Raw genomic sequence first — 12,419 nt, forward strand, 5'->3', positions numbered from 1 at the left:
TTCTGTTACCATTCCTGTATACGTTTATTAAGCCAAATGGGTTTGATCACGTCACAGTACGTTACCAGAGCACGTGAGATGCCTCCTCTTCCACTCTGCCAACAAAGGTGTTTGGATCACTTGGTTAGATTTGCTTTTGAGCTCTAAAACAAAAACCAATGAAGCCTTTCCACACTTCCTCATGGAAAGAGCTTCTGGGTTTGTCAGTTCTTTTGTCTTTCCTTATGGTACAAAACAAACATTTCTCAGACATGTAAACAAACATCACGGAAACGAAACTGCTCTGAAAGTTGTTGTTGTGGACGTTCTGCTCAGCTTCTAGCAGGTTAGATGTACTTCAGCTCAGTGGCTTCCTTCAGGAAGTTATGATTGTTACCCTCACCTGCACCCTAGGAGTGCCTAGAGGCCCTAGTCAGGTTTCAGGCCCTTCTGTGCAAGGTGCTGTACAAATACTTCAGAGAACCTCTGAGGTTCCTGATGAGGATGGCATTCACATGTGCCTGTGACCCTCTCTGCTTCCCTCTGCTCAGTGGTGATCCTCACCCATCACAGGTGGTGGAGGTGTCCAGACTGAGTCTTGAGTTGATGTTCAGTTACTGCTGAAGAGAAATGTTGCTGCTGGCCAATCCTGACTCCTGTAGTCCTGTCTGTAAAGCTGCTCATACTCATGGGAATGCTGATATGAGTAAGAAACTCCTGTGGGAAAAGTCTGTAGGATTGAGTCCCTGGATTGTTGAACTGCTTTGCAAGAAAGCATGCAAGAAAAGCAGATTGGGTCCTTTTCTCTGGGGCTTCATCAGTATCATTCAGAGAGAGAAAGAGACAGGGGTCAGGTGCTCAGTTTCAGCACCTTCAACACTTGGAGTTTTGATGCCCAAATGAAAGAAGTCTCTGTTCTGTCTTGGACTACTGTGACCAGGCCTGGAAAAGCCTCTTGGACTCTCTCTGCCATCAGGATGCAGTGGTTTGCCATTACAGCATGGAGGGCCTCTGTTCTGTGGTGTGAAGGCTGCCTCCTAGGCAGGAACTGTGCAGACTGTGTTTGGCCATCAGCAAAAACGATTCTGCAAACACTCTAGAGCAACTGCAGTTAAATAACAACTAGAACTTGGTGTTGGAGGTGCAAAAGAAAGGATTACATGAAATAAATAGCAAGGAATTCATGTCCCTGCACACATGTTCCTGCCTGTGAAGCACCCCTTGGAAATGACTGCCCTTTAGGTTATGTCAGACGTTGAAATGAACCCTTTAGAGCTAAAATACAGTACTCTGAGATGAGGTTAGAAAAGATACTGAATGACTGAGGGGAGGTGTGTACAACGCTCTCTATCAAACCAGTTTCCCACCTGGGTAGCCTGGGAGTGCGAGGCCTCAGTAGACATAGAGGCGGTCTGAGATGGCGGCGGGCATGTGGGTCATGATCTGCATGCGCAGCCACCAGTAGTAATCCATGGGGTGGTAGCGGGTGTAGGGCGTGGTGGAGACCAGGGCGTGGGTGACGCTCTCGATGACGGGCGAGGTGTCCCTGGAGCCGCTGTTGCAGTACGTCTCCATCTTGCTCACCTGCTCGTCGAAGTACTTCCTGCCGTAGTCCTTGCGCACGATCTCGGGCAGCTCGTCCCACATCTTGTCGGCGATGGCCTTGATGCGCTCGGGGCTGTACAGGTTGGTGGCGGCTATGAAGTTGCCGGGCTCCACGATGCTGACCATCACCCCCTGCGGCTGCATCTCGTACCGCAGGCAGTCGGAGAAGGCTTCCACGCCGAACTTGGTGATGCAGTAGGGCGAGCGGGCGGGACTGCCCATCCGCCCCATCATGCTGCTGATGTTCACCACGCGACCTAGCAAGGGGCGAGAGCAGACACCTGACTCGCACCGCCCCGCGGACTCCTCGCTGTGAATCCACCCACAAGGGCTGCCGGCAGACCTGCTCACAAGCGTCACAGTGCCGTGCGACGGCCGTAGGGCAGAAGCCTTTTGCCTGCGCTCTCTGGCTCTTTACACCTGAGGGAGTGGGCACACTCTGACACACAAAGCTCAGTGCTAAGGGGAATACAGAAGAGGCTGGACAGAGCCTGCACGGTGGGAAACAATTGCTCAATAGCATTCAAGGCTGAGCCCAGAGAAGAGAGAGCAGCAGCAAAGAAAGCCTCTGGCACCCAAGCTGAGCGTGTTTATTTGCAAGTCAAAGGCACGCAGTCCAGGAGCCCAACGGTGTCTTAGACTGTCTGCTACTTAAAAGGGAATGGAATGCTCCTCCACCACAAATGGGCAGAGCAGTCTAAATCCACTGCACCCTTTTCAATGTGACAGCTGCTTTATGGCTCCAGGCATAGGGCTGAGGCCTTTCTCCTCTCCAGAAGTCATCTGTTTTGGCTAGGGAGAATGCTGGAAGGAGCCTGTGGCTGCTGCAGTCCAACCAGAAGTTGCAGCTCTCTGCACTTTCTAACACTGCTCATGGCTGAGCTGTGCTACAATGAGAAACTTTGAGCACAGAAGTGGATACCCTTCCACGATGGAAGAAATGCTGCCTGGGCCACATAGAGCCCAGGCCTGCAGCACAGAACAACATTGTTAATGTCTGTGGATGCCTCAAGAGTAAGAAACAGTTTCATTTAGTCAGGGGGCTGGAGCCAGCACAGGAAAGCTTTTGCCCTTTTGTGCTGAGACTCACACAAGCTCCATGTCTATGTTCTTTGCTGCACAAACCTCACCTCTCCTACCTTACAAGCTCCCAAGGGAACACAGCACACAACTTCCCTGCAAGAGGCACATCACAGAACACTGCTGCTGCCCACCCTGCCAGCACTGCCACAGCTGGCTTTTGTACAGAGGGTAGAATTGCTCCTGGCACTGTAATTTGTGGTGGAGCTGCAGCTTCAGAACAGGTATGACAGATCAGATCTTGCGTGGGATGCTGCAGGAGAAGGCAGCAGGGATGGGAACAAGAAATAATAACTGGCTTTCAGGACTGCTGTCTTGCTGTGTAATTCAGAGTGGTTAGGAAATCTGTCACTTGTGTGTGTGCTGGGGGTCACATTCTGTCTGTAAAGGTATGAAGGTGGCCAGTGGTGCAGACAGAAGCATAATAGACCTCTAGGCCTCTGACACAGCAAGACAGGGCACAGGAGGAGGGACCTGCTCCAGGGAGTGTTAGCCAGGAAGGGATCACTCACCCTTTGACCTCCTGATGAGTGGGAGAAAAGCCTTGGTGGTTCTCACAGTCCCCCACAGGTTCACTTCAGCTACCTCCATGTAGGTGTCCATGCTGGTGAACTCAACTTCCCCAAATGTGGAGATCCCAGCATTGTTGACCAGCCCCCAGAGCCCTACAAGACAAAATGGAGTGGAAAGCATTCCCTCTGTGAGACTAATGACAGCAGCTTGGAAAAGGCCTTGCTAATAAGATTACTGAACCACACAGCAGAGCTTTTCTTTACAACTTGTAATAAGGGAAGCAAGACAGAAGAGAGACAAGAGCAAATATAACCACAACCAAGATCTGTCTGCATTGCCCAACACTGCAGCCACAGGGCAGCATGAATAAGGCTTCCCAGGAAGTCTTGAGCCAGCAGAGCACTTCAGCCTTGTCCAAGCTGTTCTCCTTGCCATTTTCCTTACACTCATCATGATATTTTAAACTGAGGAAAGCAGAGTCTCTACATGCAAACAGTAAGAAAAGGAAAGACCTTTCAAGAACCAAAACAGTAATTCTCCCAGAGTAAAATCCCTAGGGCTTCATCAGTATCATTCAGAGAGAGAGACAGGGGTCAGGTGCTCAGTTTCAGCACCTTCAACACTTGGAGTTTTGATGCCCAAATGAAAGAAGTCTCTGCTCTGTCTTGGGCTACTGTGACCAGGCCTGGAAAAGCCTCTGGGACTCTCTCTGCCATCAGGATGCAGTGGTTTGCCATTACAGCATGGAGAGTCTCTGTTCTGTGGTGTGAAGGCTGCCTCCTAGGCAGGAACTGTGCAGACTGTGTTTGGCCATCAGCAAAAACGATTCTGCAAACACTCTAGAGCAACTGCAGTTAAATAACAACTAGAACTTGGTGTTGGAGGTGCAAAAGAAAGGATTGCATGAAATAAATAGCAAGGAACTCATGTCCCTGCACACATGTTCCTGCCTGTGAAGCACCCCTTGGGTGCCCAGAACTGCTGTGCCTGCAGTGTGGGGAAGGGGGATGGAGGCATGAGTGAACATTTGTGGGCATACATGCCACTGCCTCTGCCTTCTATTCTGCTGTAACAACTGAAGCTACCAACTCATGTAGCAGTGAAAAGGAAGATTAAAAAGGAATCTGGAATAGTATTAGTTTACATCACATATTAAACAGCTTGAGAAAGATCTGGGCAAGCTTCTCAAAACCTCACTGCTCTGTGTTGACTGACTGTGTTCTCAGCAGCAGCCCAGAAAAGGCAACTGCATCCTGGCCTGTGCTTGAGAGTACAGGGTTAAAAAACCCTTAATTTATAGAGCAGATCTAGACAGAACAATGTAATCAGAAGTAAAAGAAACAGGTGTATGCAGAATCCAAAATAAAACATCACTGCCTGCTCTGCCTCAAACCAGCCTTCGTGTTGAAGTGTGGATGAAGAAGGAGGGGGAAAAAAAAGTAATTGACCCAAGGTGGAAAGGTTTCAGGAATGCAGGAGCAACTGGGGTTGGCACAAGACTGCAGCAGAACATGCTGCCATCAGCTCAGCAGAATGAGGCAATGCAGGCTAAGAAAGTCAGCTGCAGCTACTCCCTGAACTCTGCAATCTCTCCTGCAATGGCATTCCTGAAACTCAGCTGGCTTTGGGGGAAATCCTTTGCAACACCTCTCCATTTCCCCTGCATTCTGAAGTTCTGGGGAGCAGGGGGAAGCCAATGGAAATGTGCCAGTCTGAGTCCTAATAAACTTGATGGCCCTCAGCATCCTTGTAACCTGTGTCCCAGCTTCAGTTGCTCTTCTTAAGTAGCAGTGAGTTATGAGGTTTGAAATGCTCAGTAAATGGCATTCATTCCCCTTCGTACTAATGGCAATTCCACTCAGTCCATCTGTAGGTTACACTGATTGGCCAGCTTAAGAGTTCAGGTCTCTCTCCTCCAGAATCTAAGCTGAAATGCTGGCATCTTTCAGTAGCATCTGCTTTTTAGGATGGATCATAGAATAGAACAGAATAGAATAGAATTAACCAGGTTGGAAGAGACCTTTGAGATCATCGAGTCCAACCTATAGTACTGGTAGGGATTGGAAGGTAGCTCCAGGGATCATTGAGTCCAACCTGCCTGCAAAGCAGGGCAGGCCAGACAGGAACATGTCCATATGGGTCTTGAAAGTCTCCAGGAAAGGAGACTCCACAACATCTCTGGGCAGCTTGCTCTGGTGCTCCAGCACCCTTACAGTAAAGTCTTTCCTCATGTTGAGGTGGAACTTTTGTGTGCCCCTCACCCTATCACAGGGCACTGCTAGACAGAGACCAGCCCCTTTTTCTTGACACTTCAGGTCACAGAAACAAAGCACTCATCCCAGGGCCTTCAACACCATCCCAAGTTCTGCTAATGTCCCTATAGGGCCTAGTGGAGAAAAAACCCCAGACATCAGTTTTCTTTGCAGATGATGTCTTAAGTGAGCAGCTGCTTTCCAGTATGCCACAACATCTAAACAGCCCAGTGCTCTGCACTGCTGCTCTCTGAAGCTCTGTGCCCTTCAGTCACATGCTCAGCTTTTGAGGTGTGCCCTGGAAATACTCTCAGAGCCCAGCTGAGGGAGCTCCTGCCACCCATGAGACCTTGGAGCCCACTGCATGCCACCTACCTTTCTCTGGGTCCTCCAGGCTGTTATTGACGTGGTCCACTGCCCGGTCCACTTCTTTGCTGTCACAGACATTGAGCTGTACAGTTCTCATCCGATCACTCTTCATGTCATCCAATTCCTTGGAGCCACCTTCTCCCTTGTCCTAGAGAGGAAGAAAGCACTGTTCTGAATCTGGTCAAAGAGCTTGTGCAGAAGACCAAATGCAGAGCAACCATCAAAGCAAGCAAAACAGAGTACTCAGAGCAGTCACAGAATATCCAGAGCAGTCCTGCAGCTCAAAGAGGAAGTGGAACAGGTAGGGCTGCTCCTGCAGAACACCATTCCTCAAACATCACCATGTGACTATGACCCCTGCCACCAACTCAGCTGCTACAAACTGCTTTGACCACCAAGGAAACAGCCAGAGCTGCATCTCCCCCAGCAGGGCAACTGCAGCCCAGTAAAAGCTTCTGAGATGAAGCTATGCCCAGTGCTGCAGGTGGCAACATTGGTGCTGTCCTCACTTTGGCTTGCACACAGGGTACACCAAACATCTTAGTGTGGGTACAGCATGGACTAGCCCACAAGTGGCTGCACATGGACATTGCACAGGCTTCTCAGTCACGTTGTCAGCTCTGGGAATGACAATGCTATAGGAGGGGCTGCCTGCCCACCCTGCTCTCTCTTCAGCTGATCTCTGCACACAGCTCTCACTGCCTGGAAACCCACCTACTGCCATGAACAGCCTCCTACAGAGTCCAATCAACAAGTCCCTGGCCAGCTTGTCTGCTAGCAATTCCCCCCCAGTATCCTTTTTCAGCATTCTTTGCCTCCCTCTGTGAGCTGTTTCCCACTCCCATTTCCCATCTCCACTGTTTTTTTCTCATCTGAGGACAGATTCCCTCAGTGCACTCCTATCCACTCACAGCCCAGCCCTGCAACCAGCCAGCCCCTGAGATACCTCTCACATGGGCCAGTGCTGCTAGCAACGAGGTTGCCACACCTAGAGCTAGTCCCTTCATAGCAGTGAAGCTTGGCTGTGGTGCTTCCAGAACATAGTCACAGGATATTCATGAGTTTGGGACCATGCCTGTATCCCTTTCATGGGTATGAGCTACTGACTGTGTTGGCCACTCCAGGGTACTTTTGTAGAGATGAAGTCTAGCCCTGAAAGTATTGCTTTTGGGGAACAACCCTGTTTTACTGTAAGAACTCCCTCTGTCCCCTCAACATCATCCCTCACTAGAAGTCTTTTACTCCCCATTCACAGGCTAGACATGGAGTGTGTCCCACAGGATCACCTGCAGCTGTTCAGTTGTTCTTCCCCCACCACTCAACCATCAGACAGCCCCACTTTCTGTGCCTGCATCCACAGGCAAACATCAGTGCTCTTCACTTCTGGCAGATGAAGCCTTTTTTTTGACAGATAGCTTTTTTCCTCTGACCTGGAACAGGGCAGTTCTTCATAGCAGGGCTGCTTCCCAACTGCTGAATGACATTAGATTGTTCTGAACACCTCAAGCCACAGACATGCCCTGCCAGAGACTGCCAGCAGTCAGCTGTCAACAAGACAGTGCTCATCTCTGCAGTCTGAATCCAGAATGCCCATCTGCCCTCCAAGCAGGAGCTCCCTTCAGACTCCATGCTTTAGGCACCACATGAGGGTGGCCATACATCCCCCTGTTTATGCACCACCTGTCTTCCAGAACACTTTCTCCTGCCTCCTCTCATTTCTGGGTGCACAGACAGTTCCCTTAGTACCTGACATCTCTTCTGTCTTCTCCACTCTTCCTTAATCCACCACAGACTGTTAATAGCAGTTAGTGTTTGTCCTTAAGAGAAGGCACCTACTGCGCTCTCTTCACACAGCAGCATACTGCACACACAAGGGAGCAGTTCAAAGTCTCATGCACAGCTTAGTGGTGTTGTTTTTATGGTCACTGAAAATAGAGGCTCGTGCTAAGCTTGCTGCTCACTCAAACCCATGGTGGTGCTGAAGCCAGGGTGTGTGGCACAGCATGGAAACGCATCCAGGTGGCACAGGAGGGAATGCCGCTAGAGAACCAGCAAATGCAAGCATGCAAGTCCCTTGGAAAGAGAAGATATGGCTAAAGGGAAGACCATTAAGGCTAAGGTGGGTCTCTCCTCAGCCCCAGGTCTGCAAGGTGCTACAAAATCTCAGGGTCACAGCAACAAACCAGCTTCAGAAGGTCCCTCTGGGATCTTCGCAGCATCGTCTTCTGCCCTCCCACCCGCAGGCAGCTGGGCGCTTAGGGCTGGGATCCCAGCCAAGAGTTGGACTCTGAGCATTAACCCAGACTCACAGGGCTGCTCCCTTGGCTTTTCAGAAAGGGCAGATGGGTGGCATTTAAGTCAGGCATCCTGTGACTGTGTCATACTTCCCTGTCACAGGATGCAGCCTGTCCAATTCCTGGGCCCATATGCAGCAGCGGAAAGATCTCCTGGTGCTCTATCAACAGACCAGTACCTCCCTGCTGTCAGCCCCAGGGTCCAGTCCCCATGGCAAGAGGACCCAACTCTGGCACACTGAAACAGCACACCACTGCCTCATCTTCCTCTTTCCATGGTTACCTTCTGCATCTTTATTAGTGTGCTCCTGAAGTGCTGTGTAACACTGCATGGCTCCGAGCACTCTTGGTGAGCCATACATAACTGGCCTGCATGCTGGCTTGCTCAGATAACCTCTGTGCTCTCATCCCCCTGCAAGCCCCAAAAAGACTAAGCACACAAAGCAAAGCAAAGAGGGCTTCCATCACACTCCTGACAGCCATAACAAACATCACATATGTCCACTGGTAACAGATACTGATGAAAAAATACCTTCTTCATCTTGTGTCAGCTGCTTCCTCCAGCTACTAACCAAGGAGGAAAAAATAAGACAGCTGCAGCGTGATCTTTCATTGGATCCAGCCTGTCACTGTCTTTTGGTAAGGAAGCAATAACCCAGCTCTCACCAATGTACTTGCCAGTGAAAATGTTAGGAAGGAGAACTGTGTGTGAAATAGCACACTGTTAGCACAGACCCATCCTCGGGCTCCCCTCAGTCGTGACTCTAGACAGCTCTCTCAGGTACCCTTCAGTAAAAGCACAGTCAGGTGCTCAGGATCTGGCCACTTTACACAACCTTTCCTGATGAGGAATCAGCACTGCCCACATTTTTAATCTAACATTCCTAAGAACAGCACACAACCTGAGGACATGATGCCTCCCCACACTGAAGTATGCTTCTGATGGACAGGTGTGCTGTGAAAAACAGCCCCATGAAAATAACTCTGAAGTTTCATAGTCATTTCCTCTCTGTCAGGGTGAGGTTAAATATAGCCAAGCAAAAGGTGATGATTCTTACTGCTACCTCCACTTTCATCTAGCAGCTAAAAGCACACCAGGCTTTTTCTGCCCCTGAAATCAGCAACAACTGCACTCTGATCAGAATCCTGATTACAGGTCTGCTAGCGAAACCTGTGGCACAACAGGAAAGCAGCTCAGCCTCCTGGAGGTGGTTTAGTTCTACAGAGCAGCTCCATATACAGTCTATGGCTGAAGACAAATAGGAGGCCAGGCTGCAAACTGAGCAGCTTTGGCATTTTACAGTGTTCTTCTGATGACAACAGCTGTTAGCAGGCTTGAGGGAGTCGCACAGATCTGGGAACACGGGATGTGAGTCCAGCTAAAGAAGCAATATTTAATTACACAGGGATACACCAAAGCTGGCTAGTGATTTTTGGCGAGGAAATAAAGCCTGAAAGAGTTCTGGCATGCTGCTGCATGGCAGCTTCTGCTAAAATTGTCAGAGGCCAAGATTTCCCGCTAACATGCATTCACTAGAACAAGTACTGAAGACATCCAAATGGAAGGGAGGTTTCAGCAACAGAGACATGCTCGCTGAAGATTTGGCCTTTCTGGCAGCTCAGAGGGGGGAAGTGAAACCCAGGAGTAACTTTGCAGCTCTAAAGTTTTTGTCTCCTGTCAACACAGAGGCAGGCTATTATTCTGAAGCGTGGACTTTAACTCTGTGACGTTCTTATATTCTCTAATGCTGCTCTTCAGTTACAAAAGCTGAATAAAAACATCTGCCAAACATCTACTCTCTCCCCACACCCTTTGAAAAGCAGCGGTTTCTACGTGTCTTACTCTGGGAAGCCTGTAGAGGGCGCCTTGGTTAACAAATAAATCGTCGACCCAAGGCTGAGACACCGCAAGGGACAGAGCTAAAGAAACACTTCTGAAACAAATGCAGCTGAGAGAAACTAGTCAGTTAAGCAAAACGTGGTGATAGTGGGAAAATCAACAGCAGGAAGAGCATTGAGCCGTTTAAAAAACAGCTGGCAAATTCTCTTTAAATAATATAACTATTCAAGATACATTTAAAAGTGAGGAGTGTGCTAAAAGATTAGGATCAAAATAACTGACCCACCCCAGGATATCCTGAGGAGCAGGTTTGTTTCTGTTGGGTAACAGCCATTCCGTTGAAAACCTGCCAGTGCTTCATATGGAGAGAGAGGCTAAAGCTCTCTCCTGTTCTCCATGACCAGGCATCTCTGATTGCCATACAGAGGGCTCCTGGAGAACATACCAAAGCTGCGTCACTAAGCTATTTGTGGCCTCGTTCCGCTCTCATTTGCACTTGTGGCTCTCTATCGCCTCACAGCGACTTCAAGAGGCCTTCAGTGCACACTGAGGCATGGTTCTACTCATGAATACAGAAAAGTGTGCTCATACTCTGTCATAAAATCAAAATAAACCTTGTATAAATATGTAGAGTCTAAGAGCAGGGCCAAAGGTCCAGACTCAACCTGACCCCAAAACTTACTTACGGATTAGCCTATACAATTCTTTTTGGGGTTCTGGCCCATCAGATAAGGAACAGACCACAGTGTTATGATTCAGTTAAGAACATCCTTAGATACCAATCAGTCCTGATACTGGTCTAGACCAGGTTATGCTCTAGAGAATTCAAGCCTCATGTCTTTCTGTTTGGGCTACCAGCCACCCCCCTTCTGCGCAGGGCGGACAGGACAGACTGACTGTGCTACCTGTGCGCGCCTGTCACGGGTGACGAACACAGCTCTTGTTTTCCCTACCTTTTGCAGGCATCCAGCGTAAACAATTAAACCTTTGGCATGTAGGTGCTTGGCCAATTCAAATCCAAACCCTGAGTCACAGCCTGTTATAAGCACAGCTCTGGTGTTAATCTGCAAAACAAACAGGAACAAAATGCACTGGGATTGAGTATATGAAGTCGGTGACTGGCACAGAACTCAGCCATGTCCTTGGCCAGGGAACGTTCTCTACATTCACTGCTGGCTACTGCCACCCAGTGCCTCCTGAAGACAAGGAACAAAGGTCTCACACCGGGTGAATGAGGCAGGATCGCTGGCCCTCCAAAAGTAAGAGAAGTTCAGCACCCCTGACAATAGACTCCCAGGGCAAAGAGACCAACCCAACCACCGATCTCTGGCAGTTCACATCCATCTTGAAATCTGGAAATACACCAGACAGCCCCCAGGACAGGTTTTGCCTTCAGCAGGACCTGCTCCTGTAATGTTCATAGAGTCAGGAGTGTGCTTTTCTGTGCCATGCAGCTCCCAGGGTATGGGGAAGGTAGCCTGGCTAAGAAGAAAGCGAGCTTGACTGCTCACCCCTCTCTCTCTCTCTAGCATGTGAACTCTGTGTTGCTGAGCTTTTATAGCTAAGCAGAACCAAGTACATCTAACACTTGAAATTCAGACCAGTCTTTGTGCTCTTTTGGAGACCTTATTTTTCCAACTTAAAATTGAAATAATTACCTTTCTTTCTCCAAATCCCTTCTCCTAACTCAGAGAGGCAGTAGCTAAGTGACATGTTGGAAAATGCACAGTGTGCCAGACATTCCAGCAGCACAAGTACACACACAGCTAGGTGCTGCTGCAGGTGGGAATAGGAAATCATTACTTGTAATTACTTCCAACTAATTTCTTCTAACAAACTAGCAATTAGGCTTTCCCCAGCATAAACAGAGCCTGATCAGGAGCAGGGAGGTCATTGTGCCCCTGTGCTCAGCACTGGTTACGCCACACCTTGAGTACTGTGTCCAGTTCTGGGGCCCTTAATTTGAGGACATTGAGACACTTGAATGTGTCCAGAGAAGGACAATGAGGCTGGGGAGAGGCCTTGAGCATAGCGCTGTGAGGAGAGGCTGAGGGAGCTGGGGTTGCTTAGCCTGGAGAAGAGGAGGCTCAGGGGAGACCTTCTTGCTCTCTACAACTATCTGAAGGGAGGTTGTAGCCAGGAGGGGATTGGTCTCTTCTCCCAGGCAACCAGCACCAGAACAAGAGGACACAGTCTCAAGCTGCACCAGGGGAAGTTTAGGCTGGAGGTGAGGAGAAAGTTCTTCCCAGAGAGTTGTTAGCCATTGGAATGTGCTGCCCAGGGAGGTGGTAGAGTCACTGTCCCTGGAGGTGTTCAAGAGGGGATTGGATGTGGCACTTGATGCCATGGTCTAGTAGTCCTGAGGTCTTGGGTGATAGGTTGGACTTGATCTTTGAGGTCCTTTCCAACCTTATTGATTCTGTGATCAGGGCCACACTGGAAGCCCAGCAGCCATGCAAGCACTGTATCTGAATTTCGCTGAGACTG

The 12,419-nt window shown here is 49.4% G+C and overlaps 1 protein-coding gene across 2 annotated transcripts in view; it reads right to left on the bottom strand.

The window, feature by feature from the left end:
• The window catches only part of BDH1 (3-hydroxybutyrate dehydrogenase 1), an 18,392-nt gene continuing 5,973 nt past the window's right edge, over positions 1-12,419 (bottom strand). For both annotated transcript variants that reach the window (XM_068145607.1, XM_068145605.1), the window contains exons 4-7: positions 10,886-10,996; positions 5,805-5,946; positions 3,177-3,329; positions 1-1,841 (exon numbers count right to left, since the gene is read on the bottom strand). In XM_068145607.1, coding sequence (XP_068001708.1) covers positions 1,372-1,841; positions 3,177-3,329; positions 5,805-5,946; positions 10,886-10,996 — 876 coding nt within the window. In that variant the 3' untranslated portion in view covers positions 1-1,371. The remainder of the gene's footprint in view (positions 1,842-3,176; positions 3,330-5,804; positions 5,947-10,885; positions 10,997-12,419) is intronic.

The sequence above is a fragment of the Melanerpes formicivorus genome, unplaced genomic scaffold (genome assembly GCF_026170545.1).
Source record: "Melanerpes formicivorus ecotype bairdi unplaced genomic scaffold, bMelFor1.0.p_v2 SCAF_12, whole genome shotgun sequence".
In the NCBI taxonomy this organism is placed as follows: domain Eukaryota; kingdom Metazoa; phylum Chordata; class Aves; order Piciformes; family Picidae; genus Melanerpes; species Melanerpes formicivorus.